The 20,345-nt window shown below is 33.8% G+C and overlaps 4 protein-coding genes across 10 annotated transcripts; all 4 read left to right on the top strand.

Annotated features, from left to right (window-relative positions):
* Positions 1-1,866: 1,866 nt before the first annotated feature.
* Positions 1,867-8,532, top strand: LOC111365890 (TGACG-sequence-specific DNA-binding protein TGA-2.1-like). 4 transcript variants are annotated; one of them, XM_022986416.1, is made up of 12 exons: positions 1,867-1,989; positions 2,302-2,367; positions 3,610-3,713; positions 4,406-4,476; positions 4,572-4,769; positions 5,003-5,080; positions 5,159-5,218; positions 5,357-5,434; positions 5,549-5,600; positions 6,418-6,689; positions 7,375-7,623; positions 8,133-8,532. In XM_022986416.1, coding segments are annotated over exons 2-12 (1,311 nt in total). In that variant the 5' UTR covers positions 1,867-1,989; positions 2,302-2,365; the 3' UTR covers positions 8,280-8,532. The 4 variants fall into 4 exon arrangements, with proteins under 4 accessions (XP_022842184.1, XP_022842187.1, XP_022842186.1 ...); XM_022986417.1 differs by having other exon boundaries at positions 1,905-1,947; XM_022986419.1 differs by lacking the exon at positions 2,302-2,367 and having other exon boundaries at positions 1,878-1,989; positions 4,627-4,769.
* A 2,165-nt stretch (positions 8,533-10,697) lies between these two features.
* Positions 10,698-13,530, top strand: LOC111365889. 4 transcript variants are annotated; one of them, XM_022986415.1, is made up of 3 exons: positions 10,698-11,187; positions 12,218-12,308; positions 13,345-13,530. In XM_022986415.1, exons 1-2 carry the CDS (start codon positions 10,861-10,863, stop codon positions 12,296-12,298), a joined length of 408 nt encoding a protein of 135 aa, XP_022842183.1. In that variant the 5' UTR covers positions 10,698-10,860; the 3' UTR covers positions 12,299-12,308; positions 13,345-13,530. The 4 variants fall into 4 exon arrangements, with proteins under 4 accessions (XP_022842183.1, XP_022842182.1, XP_022842181.1 ...); XM_022986414.1 differs by lacking the exon at positions 13,345-13,530 and adding an exon at positions 13,052-13,306; XM_022986413.1 differs by lacking the exon at positions 13,345-13,530 and adding an exon at positions 12,830-13,306.
* An 830-nt stretch (positions 13,531-14,360) lies between these two features.
* On the top strand, positions 14,361-15,532 carry LOC111365861 (probable protein phosphatase 2C 25). The gene is made up of 3 exons (XM_022986368.1): positions 14,361-14,437; positions 14,653-14,759; positions 15,156-15,532. The coding sequence occupies exons 1-3, from the start codon at positions 14,361-14,363 to the stop codon at positions 15,530-15,532; spliced, it is 561 nt and encodes a 186-aa protein (XP_022842136.1).
* A 905-nt stretch (positions 15,533-16,437) lies between these two features.
* Positions 16,438-18,870, top strand: LOC111365888. The gene is made up of 3 exons (XM_022986410.1): positions 16,438-16,614; positions 17,099-17,245; positions 18,411-18,870. Exons 2-3 carry the CDS (start codon positions 17,123-17,125, stop codon positions 18,468-18,470), a joined length of 183 nt encoding a protein of 60 aa, XP_022842178.1. The 5' UTR covers positions 16,438-16,614; positions 17,099-17,122; the 3' UTR covers positions 18,471-18,870.
* The last annotated feature ends 1,475 nt before the right edge of the window (positions 18,871-20,345 follow it).

Below are 20,345 nucleotides of genomic sequence, written 5' to 3'. Positions count from 1 at the left end.
ACTCACTCTCGCAGCCTATCTAATATTCCAAAACCTATACAATCGTCGGTCGACACTCTGACTTCCGATCGAAGCCGTGACTTTCCCCGACTGAAACTTTGATCGTAGCGATCATTTGAACAAAATAGTTTACTAATCTCTTTTGCCATATAATGAATTTTACAGAGACTTTGATGCTTTTGCGTCTATAAGAAGTAAAAACCTATTGTGCAATTACATAAATATTAAGGGGTCAACTTGCTCTCTTTTAAAGGGGGTGATCAACTTACTACTGGTACAAAAGTTTAGCGTAAAATGGCAAAATCTTTCCTGTTTTCAGTGTTTTGGTGCATTAAATAATTCCAAATAATTAAATAAATAGAAGCATTTTGGTAGCAAAATTTAATAACATGAAGTCTTTCGAATTTTTCACAATGATAGACATTGTTTTTTGTAATTTGCGCTTCAATACTTGATGGAACATTTCTAATGAAATCTTGATTAACAAATATAATTAAGAAAAAAGTATTACTTTTAATAATACAACAAGTAATAAAAAACTATTTAGATTTTAAAATGCCTAGAATCAACATAAAACTATTATATTTTCTTTGTTGTCATTGCATAAATTGGTTTGATTACTTTAAGGTTTTGATAAATTATAATATATTTCATGTGTAGTTTCCATAATAGTAATTAATCATAATCCTTTTGAAAAACAAATATACGTTCCCTAAATTTCTATTTATAAATAATATTTAATAATCTTTCAAAAATCCTATATTTCACCCAATTTTCATCATATAATTAAATAATTCATCTAAAATGCATTAAATTGATCAATATAAATTTTTAATTTTGTTTTCTTGTCAATTCAACAAGAAGACGTGTCAACGCTCGTGCTGGGCGGCGGAGGTAAAGGAAGCTAAAGTCTAAATTATTGTCTTCCACTACAACTCTTAATTATAAAAAGACCCCATACTAATACCATAGTTATAAAAAGTTCCCACTTTTGTTTGTTTATTGTGAAATTACAGTGACAACTTTAATGAAAATTTTTAGAAAGAATACATGAAATAGTTGAAATCTTATTTGAAAAAAAAAAAATAGTTAGGAAATAAGTATTGGATGTGTATTGAATTTTAGCAATAGAATTTATTCACCCGAAATTGATTTCATTTCATTTCAAGTTTTATATAATTGCATAAAATAGATAATAAAAGTCATCTTGCATCGACAAACAGTTTATGGAAGAAACATGACTTGAAAGATCATTGATATATAAAAATAAACAAAGTTCAGAATGTTCACGTGAAATGTAAAGTTAGCATGATACTAGAAATTTCGACAATAGACATCTGTCTTTAAAAGTAAAATGGAAATTAACAAATTTTACGAATTAATTCATCTATCAAACTACAACATTACATATCCACTCCCCTAATAACATGATTCAAATGTTATTCTAATTGTCCTAATTCTTCTCTCTTTTTGAGATCTATCAATAACGATCCAAAAGTGCTTTTAAGGACATGATATTTTCCATCACTTAAGTGCTTCTTACTTCCAACAATATAATCAATGGTTTCAATATGCATAATTTTACAAGATGAAGGACGAGATGAAATTTTAGTCAAAGGGTGTGGACTGTAATAGAAAATGGAGGCTTTGCATTGTGGTATAAATGCTTCGGATGAAAATGACGCCCAGATTGGAGTGATCTGAGCATCACGTCTTTGTCTTCAAATGAACTTCTGATTATTAAACAAATAACAAAAATATTAAAGAAAGAAAGAAAGAAATAATGTTATGGCACTGGGTCCCATTGAATTTTGTGCTGAAACAGTCTCATCCGGAAAGAAAATTCTATATGAAATCAATGAAATTAATGGGTGCACCTCTTGATACTCATTTTTAAGACTCCCAAAAAAGTCAAAAGTTCCAATTTTTATGTCCCAAAACTTAAAAGTTCTGTATCTCTTTGCAGTTTGACTAAATTTCAGCATCTAGGTTTTGCTCAGTTGTCTCTAATTTTGTCTGAGTTTTTTTTATCTCAAAATCTTTATTTGGTGATTTCTGTGAAAAGGGTTTATGGGGTTTGCTGTTTTGGTGATTTAATTGATTCCAAAAGTTTGATTTTGGGTGCATGATTTGTTTGTGAACTGGGTTTGAATTTTTTTCTTCTTTATAGCTTCAGGGTCTGAATTCTTGATTTATTTATTACGGTCTAAACTCTAAAGAGGTTTAAGATTTAATTTTTCAACTTTGGGTTTTGTTTTTTTGAGTACCCATGGATTAGTAAATCAGTAAACGTTGGTGCAGAAAATAGTAGAAGTCTCACTTGTGGATTGCAAGGCTTCATTTCTATACATCAGTTTCCAATACTATGTAATTTTCTCCATAGCGCTTACTTTTATGATCCTTTCATATCTTGCTATAAGAATTTGCCGATATTTGAAAATAATTATAATTTTTGGAATCTTTATTTGGAATCAGCGTTGTTGTTTCTTGATTATGCTGGGTTCATATACTATTGGTTTTTTTGTTCTGAGTGCTGCTATGTTATTGTGAGGCTTATAGATATTGCAATATGTTGGGAGTATAGAGCTTAATTTCATTTATCCCCTCCAGTATATAAGTATTAGGTCACCCTTATATTTCTCCGTTTATAAAGTGTTTTAGGGGGATGATGGATGGAAGAGAGGTTGGGCAAAACATTTTTTCCTTCCTTTTCATTATAGTGAGAAACTAGAGTTGCAAGTGCATGTAGCTTTCATGATGAGCTGAACAACTATAAAATTTGTGTGCATTTTGCTTGGTTTCAATTTCATTCTATTTATTATTGCTCTCATAAGAAGTGATTAGGGCTTAATCCTAATGAAATATTTCTTTGATTTACTTGTGAATGATGGATGCCATTTTAAAACTTGAATGTTATGATATCACTGAACCCTTTATTTCATTAAAGCTTCATTAAGATACTCTAAAACAACATAGCGAATTGAAAGTAACTTTACAGTTGGCGATGCCTACTTGCTGCTAGAAACCGTGCATATTGTATTAGATGGAGACTTCTTGAAGTCATTAATTTTAGTTACTGAGACATGGCAGATATGGCCTTTAAATTACCCTTTCTTGATAATGGTGTTGTGCATTACACGTAGAAGAGTGCCACAGATAAAACTTCCTTTTGTTTTCAGTAGTTTTCAAGTCATTAGGCCCAAGTAATAAGAAATAAACTTTGATAACCTAACCCCTGTTCGATAGAACTAACCAACCTTCCCTAAAAGTGGAGGTAGGAAATCCAGTTAATGAAATGACTGCTGCTTGCTTGAAAGATTTAAGTTTTACGATAATTGATACTAGAAGGTTCAAAACATAATTATGGAAGTTTCATGGTATGCAATTAAGTGTACATCAGTTATGTGTTTTGCAACAAGATTTCTGAACTTTTATGTAAAGTCTTCTCTTCTAGATTTCAGAAATTTCCTCAGTTTTTTCTTTGTTTGTTAGAGATTTATCTGGAAGCATAATAAATTGTAATGGTAACTTCTTTTCTGAAGTTAGTGAATTTGGAGTCTCTGGATAACATTCTGTTCCTTAATCAATTCATATGCAATTTTTGTGCAGGGGTACAGAAGGGAATACCACCAATTCTTCTCGAATTTCTGATTACGGTGTCCTAGAGCAATATCTTGGATTTCGAATTGGAGATTCTACTAATGTCAATCCAAGTATGTTCCTCAAATCTTAATCTTGTCTAAAGTTATTGATGTCCTCAAATTCTTTTTCTTTGTCTCCGTGAGTGCTAGTTTCCATGCACTACATCAATGTCATGCCTCACTTAACATTTTGGTAGAATAAAATTATGGAAATTTCCCCTTTTAATTGGATTGACGTGCTAGATATATTTACTACTACTGATTAAGCTGTTTAAAAGCAGTTGGTTCACTATTGCTTTTTTTGGAAATCCTTGCATTTTACTAGGCTCACAGATAACATCTGCTGATGATTAGACACAGTTTGGTATGATAGATACGGGCTTAGATAAATATGTTCTCAGTGGAAAGGAGGGCAAATTACACTCGTGATAAATTTAAAACACACATCTAAACATCCCATTCAAAAATAATAATAATAAATAAATAAATAATGAACAATTGTTCTACAGCATTGTGTAAAAATATTCACATATGCACTTCGATGCATTGCTTGTCCATAGTGCACTTTTGGTTCAATTACACAAGTTAGGCCGGTAGTGTAGTCCAGCTCTCTTGGAAACATGAAATAGAGAGACCAAGCTAGGGGATTTTTTTAGGAGTTTCCAGAGTGATCAGCTTGTGTTGGGTATTTCTTCTTGTACTTCGATTGGTACTTTTTCTTCTTATGACAAAAGATATTAATGGAACAAATTATTTTGGTACAGATCCAGTATTTGATCCAACTCTCACTAGCCAAACGATGCACCCAGTTCTCCCGGCTAACACTTTTGATAAGGTAACAGTATTTTCTTTTTATTTTGGCCTATTGCTTTATTTGATTTGAAAACTGTTATCAGTTTCTGAGATCTCACATCTTCGTTGATTATTTAGTCTCTTGCTCCTACCAACACACATTTCTCTGCTGCTCTTATGGGATCTCAAACAGTGCAATTACAAAAGGGACCATCACAAAATCTAGTTTCTGTATCTGGTGCTCAACATGAGAACTGGGGAGAGTCCAACTTGGCAGATTCCAGTTCCCATACAGATACTTCAACTGACATGGAGCCCGATGATAGAAACCAAAGGGTGAATTTTTTTGTAATTCTGACTTTCAGTTTTTAGCTTCTAGAAGTGTGTTTTAATTCTGCCTTCTCAAAGTAAGTTACTTATGAATTTGCATTTAAGGTTCTCAAAAAGTTTATATCTATTCAGTCATGGAACTTACAATATACGAAGCATACTGTAATTCTTTGGGGAAGATTAAATTTGTTGGTTATTCTTACTGATATGTGGCTAAGATGTCACCCTATCTTGTGTAGTTTGATATGGGTCAGTCCGGTGCCATTGTAGTCTCAGATTCCAGTGGCAAATCAAAAGAAAAATCCTTGGAGCAGAAGGTTGTAAGTTTATACTAATTGTTATATACTAATTTCAAGAATAACTTGTTGATTCGTCTCTCACTATATATCTTTAAGACTTTGCGAAGGCTTGCCCAAAATCGTGAAGCTGCTAGGAAAAGCCGATTGAGGAAGAAAGTAGGTTTCTTCATTGTAATTTAATTTTCGCTGCAAATTTTTATTTTTCTTCTGTTTTGTTGAATGAAGCAAATAGTCTAATCATGTATGGGAATGTTGGAGTATAGTAAATTAATTATTTTCTCATATGCTTTGTAGGCCTATGTACAACAGCTGGAGAATAGCCGCTTGAAGCTGACCCAACTAGAGCAGGAACTGCAGCGAGCTCGTCAGCAGGTTGAATTTTATTAGATGTGCTATATTAGTGTTTTTTTTCCTTTGCCCATAGTATCGTGAGTGGCATTTTAAACCTTCCATATTTTCTGCATTAAAAGTTTCAATTTTTTGCAGGGTATATTTGTTTCCAGCAATGGAGACCAATCTAATTCTGGGAGTGGTAATGGTATGATATCTCTATTTGCTGTAGACTTGATTGTTCATCTCTTGAAGATTTTTTGACATGATGAAACCCCACAATATTGTTTGAAAGACCACAAATTTTTTTAGTTGTTTTTAGCACAAGCTGTACGGTAGACAGTGAACATGTTTGTCTAAGCTTAAAAGATTTCCTTTTTATGTAAATAAGTAAGTTTTTTTTTTTTTTTGGTATAAATAGTTTTGTGGTGCTGAAATTGGACATAAGTTACTTATTCTGACATTGAATTTAGAGTTACTTTGTTTTTATTAAGAAAAATTAAATTCTCCAAACATTGGAGAAATGGATAGATATGGAGATGCAGAGTCAGAAGGCTTAGCTTTTTGGAAACAAAATTACTTATCCTAGTGAAGGTTTATTGAGTATCGTAAGGTTGCAGGCAAGGAGGGAACAATAGCTCGAAGAATTAAATTCAAAATTTTTGTTTGCTCAAAAAGCTCATTGATCTGAGGATTGTATGGATGAGTTCACATACGTGTAGAACATTCGAACAATTAGGAAGTTGGTTGATCTCATATCTTGTACAATGGAAATAATATGTTGAACCATTCATGCTTAATAATTTTACTGCCCTTTTTTATTTTCAAGAGAAATTTGACCATCAGAGGCAATTTTACTCCTCCAGTTATTTACAAATTTAAGTTTTAGTTGATGGACAAGCAGGGAAAAAAGCATGGTGGCTTTAATTGATCGATTGTCTTCTTTTCTTTTTCTTCCAATTTACATTTCTCTTTATATTCTTCGATATGGCTATGACGAAACTAACATATCTTTGTTATTGCAGGGGCCATGGCATTTGATGTGGAATATGCACGGTGGTTGGAAGAGCACAACAAGCAGATAAATGAGCTCAGGTTGGCTGTCAATTCACATGCAAGTGACCTCGAACTTCGTACTGTTGTGGATAACGTAACGGAACATTTTAACGAGATATTCCGGCTGAAAAGTAAAGCAGCCAAGGGTGATGTATTCCACCTCTTGTCTGGTATGTGGAAATCGCCTGCAGAAAGGTGTTTTATGTGGATTGGTGGGTTCCGTCCATCTGAACTTCTCAAGGTGTGTGTTCATATTTTTGTAGATTTTTTGTCTCTGCCTCTCATGCGCACAGATAAACGTCTCCCTCATTTTCCTCTATATAGCATAGGAATCTAGGATGATCTTATACAAATACACGAATGCCAATATAGCCAATCATATAACTGAACAGTATGATGAGGTGTCACACTGTCAAATGTTTGTGGACTAACAAGTCATATTATTCCTTCCATGATGCTTTTATTGAGACTTTGGTTTCCATTATAAAGGTCGACCTTTTTAAGAGAGTAGCCCAAGCCCCTATATGTTGATTAATAATTCCATCTTTATTCGTTATGGGATTTCTCTCTTAACATGCTCCTTGCAAAATGGTGGCCCGTGTGAAAACACCAATTTTGGATTTCGAATTGCTTGTTTATGCTTTAGACTGACTGAATTGCTCGTTTGAGCTAATAGGCTACGCTACTATATTAAAACTTTAGGTTTCTTTTTAAAAGGTCACTTTATTATGAGTAGTTTCCCAAAGTCCTTGTAGGTTGATTAATATTTCTGCCTTTATTCAATATGGGACTTGTCCCAGCTTTCACCATTAAATCTGGATATCTCATCTATTGGAAATGGTTGACATGCTGCACTTTCTCGTGGGAAAAATGTTCATAGTAATGCCTTGTTCATTGTTCTAAAACGGCATTTAATGGCAATGCAGCTTATCGTGAATCGGTTGGAGCCTCTAACTGAGCAACAATTGGAGAAGATATGTACATTGCAGCAATCATCTCACCAAGCCGAAGATGCTCTCTCACAAGGTAAAGAGGCGCTACAGCAATCTCTAGCCGAGACATTAGCTACTGGATCTTCAGGACCCGAAGGGCCTTCTGGTAACATGGCAAATTATATGGGTCAGATGGCAATGGCCATGGGGAAGTTGGGGACTCTTGAAGGTTTCTTGCGCCAGGTAATAAATCTCATTCGTTGATCCAGTCGTGCTATCCATTTTGTGAAATATTCGATTTCTAGAATATGTTTGATTACATTTACCAAAAAACTAGAGAACACACAGCGAAAAAGTAACATATTTAAACATGTTTAGGAACTTTTAAACAAAAAGTTACTTAAAAGTAAAATTTAATTGACTTTTAAGCCTACCGTCCACTTTGGATCACATTAGTAGGTGGCGGTCGAAGTGTGGAAACTTCATTTGTCAATGAATTTAGCCCGTTTGGTTTAGATAAAAAATAGATTTTTTGTAGATTTTGATAAAAGTTAATGAAATGCATGGTTGAAAAGTTGATAAAAGTTGAGTTCCATATAATGTGTGGTTGAAGATGAATTTGAAAAAATAAATAAATAAAATAAGTTTTTGAAAGATAGGGACCAAATAGGGGCTTGATGACATTTTGAAGGATATAATACTACTAGTTATGGACTTTTTTCAGCTCTGTTTATCCATATTGACATTTTCAGGCGGATAACGCGAGGCAACAGACTTTACAGGAGATGCATCGTATATTGACGACTAGGCAATCAGCTCGTGCCCTTCTTCTAATGAACGATTATTCCTCACGCCTTCGAGCCCTCAGTTCTCTCTGGCTTTCGAGGCCACAAGAATGAAGCTAAATCACCTCTCCATCAGAAAGTAAAGCAGAATTGAAAATATACAGTCGATACCGTTGAGGCGGCCTTCATAAATTGCAGCGACTGTTTTGTTGGATGTGTAACTCTATCTGTGCATTATAAAAAATGTGTTGTAGGCTCATTTCTGTGTTTAGTACAGGAAATAATATTATGGTATTGTGCTGTTTTGATAGATGAATGGAGGATAAAGATTAGTTCAATAATTATAGAAATGTTATTATTATCATCATCGTAGTCGTCGATATTACTAATAATAATATTATTAATTTTTATTTCGAAGGAAAATAGTCTTATATGCATTAATCTACTAAATATTTGCCAAAATATTTCTTGTTTTGATATCCAAATGTTCCTATTTTTTTCTCGTCTCTAAACATTAAACAAAGGTATTTAAGACTTTAACGAAGGTACTGCTCGTTTACTTTATTGTAAGTGATCATCAAAATTATATACAAACATAAAGTCGGCAAAAAGACCCACAAAAATGATGATTTTCACCTCGAACCACCAACCTCACTCAAGAGAGTCACTAAGACCAAAAAAGCCCAAGTCATGCCATGAAAGACCGAGACAACAAGGTTGGTATCAAGCCTAGCGATAGAGATTAGTGTGGCATCAGAATTCAAAGTTCAATAAAGTAAGGAAAACTTTCAAATTGATCCAAGTGCTTGAGTTAGACCTACGTCTTAGAGTTCTTGATCAAACTCTAGCTTCACTCTAATACAATCTTTGAAGTATGTGATAGTATAACGAGATAATCTAGGTTTTTTGATCATGTTATCAAGTTTAAATGTGTCAAAATGTGTTAGACTATGGCAAATGCTCGAGTACAATTGCCATTAAGCTTGGGCCATGTTGGGCTTAGCACACTTGCTAAAAAATGATGGCTTGTCATGGATATTATTACTGGAAAATTACATAAAACCAGGTATTTAAAGTTTCAAATTCAAAGTTGATGAGGCAAGTTTATTTGTGCAAAAATCAGGTACTATAACTAATTATTCGCCCAATTAAATTAAAAATCCTAATCATTTCTCCCAAATTTCAAACCCGATTCCATCTCCTCCTTCTCTTCTCTTGATGTTGACGACCCATTCAACCACTCCATAGGGGATGAAGGAGATGCGCCGGTGCTGGAACAGCACCCGCCTTCTCTTTAGTGTTTGTTTTGTGAGCCCCGAAGCCATGGTTTTAGGGTGTTGTTCAGACAATTTGAACAACATTGCAACAGCGCCTTTACGTCAACACTAGGCGATGCTGGCATAGGCACTGGAGCTGTTGAAGACAAAGGCTAGCCTCCGTTGGCTGGGTTGAATGTGCATCGAATTCAAATCCTTTTTCTCTCTGCTTCAATAGAAATTACGCATTAAATTTGGCATTCTTAACTTGCGTAAGATTCTTGTCATTTGATATATAGTGTACTTGTAAATTGGAGAGTGAATTTGCAAAATTGCAGTTGCTTATCTTTGAAGCGAGTGATAGGTTGCAACTACCAGAATGTAAGCAATCCAAGGCTTTTTTTCTTGGATTAGTATCAATTTTAATACATTGCTCACTAATACAAAATCAAATAGTAGTATTAATATTTACTAGAATTTCTTGTAGTGCGGTGGTGTTGTGTGGTGTGGTGCAGTCATTCGTTGCATTTTGGTGATCGTTTTTGTTGGTGGTGGTGGTCGTGGAGGTGTTGTGACGGGGCGGGGTGTAATAGTGATTGTGACCAACTATTTGCTTGTTCTGTGACCAAGTATTGGTAGTGAATTGGGATCGACAGTGGAATGTTTGGTATATGTGATCGATGATTTGGCCTGTGACATGAAAATTTGAAAATCTATGACCTTAACGATTTGGTCCGTGACCTTAAATTTGATAAATTATGAATAAAACATAACTTGGGACCTATAAAACTTTTGATCTGTGATCTATCAAAATTTTGATTTGTAACGTCGAAAAAATTCGTGATCAATTAATTTGATTATGACCAGGAAATAAATTTGTGACCTATAATTGTGAATATATGATCATTAATTGTATAACTGTGACTTTATTATCATTATTTAATAAATATTTTTAATTAGTTAGTTAAAACTTGATTTTTGCATTAATGAAACTTATAACTTGAATTTTGAATTAGACATAGTTAAAATCTGATTTGTGAACTCTTCCCTAATTTTACGCCTCCATTCAAGCCTGGTAGTGAATATAAGAAAAAGGAAAAAAAGCTCGAATGTTGTTAATTATCCATTTGGATTAGCCAATTTCCCTGCTTTTTGCAGTACTGTCAGCAAAGAACATGGGTGGAGCTGCAACTTGAATATAACTTTTATTGCATCATTACCAACGGCTATATTCCGCTACCTAATATTAATCAAATCAAACATCACCCCTCACCCATCCCCTAACGGTCCAATTTTCGCACAATAAGCCAACCTATGACAACGCAAAATTTTCCCTCTACCTTAAAATCCCACTCTTGCAAGAGAATTCATCCTCTCCCCTCTCTGTCAAAAGTACTGAAAGTTGCTCCACTTTTCCCATAATTCTTTCTTACTCTTCAATGGAAAATACTAATCCTAATACAGCTAAAGTTCAGCACGTAACGAAAGCATCATCTGATGAACTCCTGAAGAAGTTTGCTGAAGTGGGTTCTGAATCAAATGACAAATCCTTAGCCAAGAAAGAGTTACGATTGGCGAAACGCGTAAAAAGAAGCCAAGCAGCCAATAATGGAGGAGGCTGCAGTGGCCAAGGTGAGAGAAAGTCACTTCTACCTCCGGCTACTTCACGAAGACCCGTGGCTTTGATTAGAAGGTTCGGGATAGGAAAGGCCAAGACAAGAACTGGGGAGTTCAAGAACAGATCTATTTTGGGCACAATTGAGAAGGTGAGATTTGTTCAAGTTCGATTTATGTTTGGAGCACTTAATATTCAATTTAGCTAATATGGGATTGCTTAGTTTTTTTGGATTTAGAATTTTGGTCTTCATGCTTGCTTCGGACAGAACTCGAAAGTTTGGTCTTTGGATTCAGAGAATTTAGATTTCCTCTTCTGGTACATCTAACCATGAACCGAATAAAGTCAAGGGTTTTTTACTGTGTTAGTTTAGTTTAACTATAATAAACAGTGAGGTTAAACATGAGGGCAATGGAGACACATTACAAAGAGATTGTAGATTCTTGGAATTCTTACTACTTTGTCAAACAAGATCTGAAATTTTAAGATTAATTTAACCGTCTAATTTAAAATCATCATCGTTTAAAATTCAAGTTAGATGAAATTGCATTAAGACGGGAAATATTAGGATACTAATTTTCTGAAAGGATTAAATATGAAGGATGTAAAAACTAGAAGAATACATAAAGAATATCGTAACAACTTGAATACATTAAGTAAAGAATCCTCTATGCAGTGGGTGAGCCGTTATATGTTGGTCGAGATATGAGCGTGATTAGGCTGCGTATGCTCTGAACATTACGACGTTATGACTTCATGAGGGTGAAATCCTGCCATCAAAACTCTCCTCTTGAACCGCTTCCCGCCATTAAGTAATGCCTATTACAATGGAAATTCCTGTCTTTCCACCTCACATTTCTATAACACTACAATTCTGAACGTTGTCCTGTTAAGGATTTTGTGATGTATGAACTATAAAATCTCATTTGAAACTATCTATTTTCTCTTTTTATGCATGACTAGACGTGGCGTAGAACAGTTGAAGGGGCTTCAAGAGTCTGGATGGAGAAGCACCGCTTCCCGCCATTAAGTAATGCCTATTACAATGGAAATTCCTGTCTTTCCACCTCACATTTCTATAACACTACAATTCTGAATGTTGTCCTGTTAAGGATTTTGTGATGTATGAACTATAAAATCTCATTTGAAACTATCTATTTTCTCTTTTTATGCATGACTAGACGTGGCGTAGAACAGTTGAAGGGGCTTCAAGAGTCTGGATGGAGAAGCATTTACAACCAGCACAAACGTCTAATAAATGACTTGCATTAGGTATGATTGCCATGATAAGCAATTCTTTTCTTCGACGAAAATAAATATATCTTAATCTAGTTCTCTTTAGGAAAAGGATTTGAGAAACATTGTGTAGTGATTTTTTAGTCTTTGCCGGGCAACAATTATAAGAGGAGTATAGTTTTAGATTTTGAAAAATTAAGTTATATTCAATTATATTATTTTTTATGTAGTGAAACTCGGCTTTGATTATGGATTTGAGTATATCTTAGAAATTTCATTCGTCTGTCTTATAATTTAAGAATGCAATATTTCATAACTATCAGGCATATACCATTAATATAAATAAAAAGAGTCAGTATTTCAGAGCCGATTCCAATCCCGAACAGAGGAGGTTTACTAGGTTGACAACCTATACAAAACTTCATCAAATATAAATCTTAATACAATGGAGTGATGGAAAAGATCAGTGCCGCGGAACCCAAATTTATTGGGGAAACGGCTTTTTTGTTATTGTAAAATGTATCTATATTTGCTGATGAAAAGCCTTATGATTACAGTGTGATGCCTTCGTTATAGACAAAGCCGTAATCCACAAATTTATAGAGGTACAACCGACGCCTCGCTACTACATAATTAACTAACTTGACGGCTAAGCGATTTCATAAGCTGAGCTTTCCTTAACCAGCTGACCTTACCTCGTAACCTTAGCCTCTCTTTATTTACAGTTGGACTAATTGATTTCATAACTTCAATGTACTTTCATTCTTACTTCAAAACAGAATGTCCAAGGGAGGAGAACTGTCCAAGCTTGTTCATAAACTTGAACTAGCGAGATAGGCTCAAAAATAGGAGAAAAAAATCTCATTCATCACCGTAAGAGAAAGCTTTTACTCATCTTCCCGAGTGGAGCTCTCTTTCATAAATTGTATAGAGTTTTTGGCAGTGAAGTCTCCTAGTTGATGCCATCAAGATTGTTGCATTGTAATAGTTTTCGAATTTTGTTAGTTTGAAACGCGTAAATTTTGTTGTTTTTACCATCATGTTCTCATAATTTGTTGTCTCTGTGATTCAGTATCAATGGATCTCGCCTTCTCAAATTTTTGGGACATCAGATCGTCAAGTTCATATTCTATCTCTTTAACTGTAAATGTTCTTATGCATCTACCCTACTTAGCTCTTACATTGTTATAATAAGAATTCAATATAGTTGAACTTTGTGAAATTTGATCGATGGAAAAGTGTGTGCTTTTTCAAGATATATTCGGGCAGTTAATATAACTAGGCAAAATTCATTTCACATTATTTTTTACTTCTGATAAATGCTCCTAATATGAAAATAAACCTCAAATTTTGCTGATTAATTTCCCGAAAAGCTGATCATATCACAACCCTTTCCAATCGTGACATTTTTGTTTATATCAGTCAGTTTGCACAATCATCAACCTACTAATCAAATTGTGGACCGACCTTTGATATTTTATCTAATTAGCTTTGCCAATTACATATAGCAGACCATCACCATACAAATCTACTTTAACCATATTTCCAAATGTTTGTAATAGTAGTATCATCATAGATTCTTCAAGCATTTTATCGCGCACGAGGCAACTTGGAAATGGCAATTTTAAGAAGAATTAAATGAGATTGTAACTAGAAAAATGAGTTTTCGTGCATGTTGATTTGAATAGTGTCATGTAGTACCATTTTACGTGGTAGTGGGACGTAATATATATTGTCGAGGCATTACAAGCCACAAAGACGGGTGCTAAGCACCCGCGATGCTTCATAGTGTTACTCGTGTCTATTTTGAATGGATGAATTGCGATGACTAACTTTTAGTCCACATTGTATGCAAAATATCTTTCTCGTAGAATCATGTTTATCCTCTTATGAGATCTTTTCAAGGATATTCTGTCAAAGTGCTCGAAACTTTAATTAAACAAATCCTATGTAAAAATGTGGTATTTTAAGGTGATCAAAATGAGTTATTGAAAACATATAAAACCATCAATTTTCTTACACATCGGCACACTTTTTTAACTCTACTGCTTCGAAAGATCTAGTGTTCTACATTCCACGTTAATCAATATGCAACTTTCGAATCAATATGCCAATATGAACAGGGACAATGATGATTTTGGAGGTGACATAAACGCGCTTCTCTGGTGGAGAGATCTAGATAAGCGTTCTCATGGTGAATTTTCATGAATCATGCTTGGTGTACACCAAATTTGACAATTTCAAAAAATAAAAACAGTTTCCCTCCAACAATTTTTTAAAATATAAAGAGGATGTCAAGAATGGTGTGGAGTATACAAATGGCACTTTCTGAGTTTCCATTTGCTACTGTCTTGGCAAAAGGAACTCCTTGAAGATGCAGCCAGGTAGAGACCAGTCGACATGCCACCTTTTTTGGGGTTTATAATAGCCATGGTAGTCCAGATGCGCCGAGATTCATATGTGATCACCTCTTTTCTCATCTAATTAGTGAGGCTTTTTTTTGCCCCCCCTTTTTGCACTTTATTGTAACTTTATTCTACTAGTAATATAAATGCTCGTAGCCTTCTACTGATGCTTAAAAATATTTCGGTTTTCTTGTAAGAAAACTAAATTTAATTAATAAACGTAACCCTTCTTTAATATTTTAAAATTGCAGATGAGGTTGCAAACGGTTTCAAAAGTCTCATTGCCACTTAGTCATGAAGGTTGTGAATGTGCTAGACCTTGATAAAATATAAATACAACCTGCACATAAACGGACGTGTTGAAGATTAAATTTAAATAATTAAATATTACTTCTATCTAGTAACTTAAGATTTCAGAAGAGATCGATAATTGATCTATTGACATGATATGATTTTGTTATTATACAATGATTGCTAGAAAAAAGTGGGTCAATATCTGAAGACACTATTAAGAATGCTTTCTGTACAGTAAGAAGCGTGTACGAGATTAAACCATTACTCGCAAATGTTGGTTTGTGTTGTCTCGTTGGAATTATCTCGAAAGTGACATTATATGTTGCTAATCTAGGAGATTCTAGAGGCGTAATAGGTTATCTTGGCAAATCGAATAAAATTTTAGCCGAGCAGCTAATTGAGGATCATAATGCCAACATGGAGGAGGTTAGACAAGAACTATGGACTTTGCATCACGAGGATTCACATATTGTAGATATGAAACACGGAGTTTGGCTAATTAAAGGCATTATACAATTCTTCCTTCGGCTTGTCCTGAAATATCGACTATTCTATATGTAATTCTTTTGTGTAGTCTATGATCCTGTGGCTTTCTTGTCTTGTTTGTTTAAGGTAACGAGATGCTTACCTCAAGTGGTCAGATGACGCGTCGATTTCAACTTCCTCAGCCTTTTCATCAACAAGTGGTAAGAGCTGATCCATCTATTTACCCAAGAATTTTACAACCAAGAATGGTTTTTTCAATTTCTTTTTATCTTGTAACTGAACTAGAGGCAGAGCCTCCAATTTTCTTCTTCAAAACGGGAAATAAAATTGAACCTCAAATGCAGGTAATTGTTTGAAAAATAACTGAGCTATGGATAGAAATCTCACTGAATTTAAAATGTGGATTATTGAAAATTTATCAAAATGCTCTTCATCCACCAATCATTAGCAGGCTAGGGCGAAACTTAAGAAATTTACAAGTGGAAGAAATTGTCGTGCAATCAGTATAGAGAATATTTTCACAAAGCTCAATCATGTTTCAAAACATATTCAACATCATGCAAGCCAAGGTTTATTTATTCTTAGATTTCGCTGTAAAGATGTAAAATGTTATTGAATCGTTACTTAATTTTGTCTCGATTCATCATCTATTCAAAAAATTGTCAAATAAATTTTTGCTACATATGATTTTCGTGTGTCACATAGGTCTTCCAAGCCAATTAGAGGAGCATTGTGATAAAGTTTGGTAACAATTTAAGCCCCCGTTTGGCCCCCATTTTTTAAAAATAAAAATGAGTGAAATAGTGTTTTTTTGAAAAATAAGTGATTGAAAAAGAAAGAAAAATTTTTAATTTATGTGTAATATTATTTTATTGAAGATTGTGTGGTTAAAAAAAAATAGAATGTAATAAAATATAACGTAACACTATGGTGAAACGGGGGATAAAGTTCAAGAGATTTCGTGACGAAAGGCAAAGTGTGGTTATTTTTGGAACAATTAATCCCCTAATTTTTTCTTTTCTTTTCTTCTATTAATTATAAACAATTTTACTTTCGAAGTTAACGGCCATACATAAACCCTTCTCTCCCACTCGGCGGAATCCGTTCCCGGTATTTCCGTCGCCTGCCGACATATTATATTAGCAGAAAAACTCCAGGTAATATGCTAATTTTAATTTCGTTCTCCTTTGGTGTTTATTGTTTTTCCTGATTGTATAAAATAACAATGTCATGTAATTGTAATTTCAATATTTACAGATTGCTGAGTTTTCATCTTTGGGTGTAAATAATGCATTCCTAATTTTATTTCATTTAGGTTCTCTTTCGTTTATTGATTTTTAACTGGTTTTGTTTACTTGAATATGGTGGGTTATTCTGAATCTAGTAGAAAACTGTATTTTTTATTTGTTTTGAAGATCAATTGAGCTTGAGGAATATCTGATTGACGTAATAACACGAACATGTTATATATTTTGATTATTGGAATTGAGGTACAAATGAGGGGAAAAAAAATAGAACTTATTATAGTTCAGTAAATGCTGTAACGTCAATTCACAATGTTGTTTAATGTGTGCAGGGGTTATTATCGGTTGTGATTATTAGTTAAAATTTTGATATTTTAGCTGTTATTTTATCTTGCAGAGTTAATAGTTTGTGCCAAAAGAAATGCCTCACAGAACAAGGCCAATGACAGCACTTTTGCTGTTCACTGGACTCAATGCCGTGTTAGTCTCAACAATAACTCCGGTTTATGATTTCGTGTGCTTCCTTCCATACTGGGAAAGAAGGGTATGTTTCTTGTCTTTGCTTCATGTTCTCAAATTAAAGTGAATACATGGAACAAGGAATACAAATATGCTAAATTATAGTTTTTTTTTTTTTTTTTTTTTTCCTTTTTTGGATAAGCTTATAACTGAAATCTCTCATTCTTGTTTCCCTTCCTTCTCGCTGGCTAAATGTTGCATTCTGCATTACATGATTTCGAAAACCAGTTATAGGTGATGATTTCTTTCTTTTTTTCCTTTTCTTTTCCGTATCAACTTGCCCCTATACCAAATATTAGCATCCATCTGGGAGAAGAGGGGGTGGTATTCTTTCAGGTGTAATAGCCTCAAGCCTGCAGCGTTCGCCCATGACAAGGTGGTGCTCTGACTAATCAAACTACAATCTCAGGGAAATAAGACAGATAATTTGATATTGATAGTTCACATTTAGGTTGATTCTATTCTATCAAAAATTTCTGAATGTATCTTACTGGTTTTCAATTTCGTAGAATTGACATCTATGGAGTTACTGTTAGAGTGATAGGAAGATGGTACTTTTCCTTGCAGAGGGACCTTTAGCTTCTTTTTGATAGTTTTATTTATAAAGAAGTGAAGTTGTTGTACTGAAGTTTAGCTAAATCCAATATTTTTTGTAGTGAAGATGATTTATAATTCAAGTCTAAAAGTGATTATAAATTATTTAAATTATAAATAGATGGCAATGAGTGGTGGATAAATGGTTAATAATTGTGGGTCCCTAAAAAATGTGCGAATAAAAAGTGGCTGAAGTGTTTATAAACGATTTATAAATATGAGCCGACGCTAAATAACTAGCCATAGTGCATCCTAGGGTCTCTAAAGCTAGTCTATTATGATACAGCTTAGAACATTTGACTCAAGTCTATCTCGTCTGCTGACGACTCGTGATTATCCACATCTTCACTTGAAAGCTGGGAATTCATGCTAAAGTTTTATTTTGTATATGTATTTACTTATTATTATTATTATTATTATTTGAATTGAATGAAATGTAAATTAACTCACACTTTATTCTGGCACCAGTTGGCATTTCTCTTTTCCGCAGTACATAGTTTTCATTTGACTTGTTGCATAATTTTCTGTTCTGGCTCGATCAACATGGATGCATGTAGAGTTATACACTCATTTTCTGATTACATGATTTCCATCAGAGAGAACGTCGGCGCCAGGAACGCGAAGCTGCATTAGCGAAAGGTTCTGGATCAGCATAAAAGAGATCACAATCAGCAAAAGGTTACTGTAGAGTTTTTCTGGGAAAATGTGGACTTGCACAGAAGTTGTCATAGATCATGTCAAGATTTTTCCGAAGGTTTGCGACACAGAAGTTTTTATTAGTTTGATAAGCTGATGGATGATATTGTTAGGAGGTTAAAAGAGCGTATGCTGAATGTGTATTAGCATCCTCAACGGCGTGGGATTTCACTTTGATTCTAGAAATGGGCATAAAAACATAAAAAATTAAAAAAATTAAAAGATCTTAATCATATTTGTCATTCTAATTTGTGTATTCTATTTTTCCGATTTCCTTTGTTTTGTATAATCGGGTTGTGGCACGTTGACATTCAATGTGGAACTTTGTTAAAGATTATGCCAAGAATCACAATACGTGTTTGTTGGAGCATCCTTTACTAACATCTTGCTTTAAATTCTTTAGTAAATCTAACAATGAACGAAATAGATTGATGAAAAGGACTCATCTAATAAATTTCAATGTGATTTATGCTTGATATTCTGAAAAGTTCAATGGTGGTGTTTCTAAAAGTTTCTTGGCCACATTTTTGTAATGGAAACTTGTCATAATGATGGCAAAAATATCCATCAACCCCGATACCTGTGGGGGCCTTGCTCCATTCCTAATTAATCTGGTAATCGGGTTGGATACAAGTTGAGGAAATTCAGCCTCGAGGTAGGTACGGGTAATAGGGGTCCAACATCGCCCATGTCCTTTATTTTATTTTATTTTTTAAAGAATTCAATACTTTAAATGAAAAAACTTCTCGAAAATTTATTAATTTTAATAGAAGATGATACTAAGATTATTTAACGAATATGATAAACAATAAAAATATTAGTTTAGCAAATATATTCGAATAATTTAACTTTAAAAAATTAATTAATTAATTAAAAAATTTAATAACTATATTATTGTCTCACTTAAATGAATTAGGACAATAAAATGAATTATCAAAAATTAAAAAAGAAAAAAAAATTAAACAGGTACGTAAATGGAGCAATTAGCTCGTCCTACCTCGACCCCCGTTGCCAACCATAAACTTGTGAAAGGAACCCATTAAGCTTGTGCTGTGAGATGGGATCGTTGGTAATATTTGATTCTCATTTGTCATTCCATCCATCATTCTCTTACCCGTAACGTCATTTATATTTTTTTAATTAATTTTCATTCTCAACCTTCATATTATGTAGCACTTGATAGACAAATTTTGTTAATTGCATTATTGAAAAGTCGAGATTTATTTAAAAAATTCTTAATTTTAATTAAAATACCAAAGTATAAATCCCGACAGCTCTCTACACCTAACACAACTTGCTCCAATCCTGTATTTGATCTTTTGAAATTAGAGTATGCGAAATTTTTTATTACAATAATAAGTTGAATCCAATCAAATGGAACCTTTATAACACGGAAAGAAAGGTACACCATCTCACAAATTACTTCTCAAAATTCCCAGACGAGATTTTTTGAACAAAACTTCCAATGGACAGTGCTGAACGTACAGACCCAACACATTACAAAACCCTTACAGAGTTTTCACAAAGGAGTGGGATCGAAATTTTTTTCTTCATTTTTTATTGCATCGAGGCCCACGTGAGACCGATCCCATGTGAGGGGTCGGTAAGACCTCTGTGAAAAATGCTCTATACACAGAGTTTTATCCAACTTCCAATAGGCAAGAGTTGTAAGCAGATGAAGTGTGACGTTACTTCACATATCTATGATGTTTAAGATTAATACAATAAAAATCGAATTAATATCTATGAAGTGTGTTGCTCTCCACATTTCTACTTCAAGAACTTAGATCTCTGCTTCCTACCTATGATTCTTTGACCAATAACAATAACAGAAA

This window comes from Olea europaea, chromosome 17 (assembly GCF_002742605.1).
Source record: "Olea europaea var. sylvestris chromosome 17, O_europaea_v1, whole genome shotgun sequence".
Classification (NCBI taxonomy): Eukaryota; Viridiplantae; Streptophyta; class Magnoliopsida; order Lamiales; family Oleaceae; genus Olea; species Olea europaea.
The sequence above is the reverse complement of the archived record's forward strand: the minus strand, read 5'-3'. Positions and strand labels throughout refer to the sequence as shown.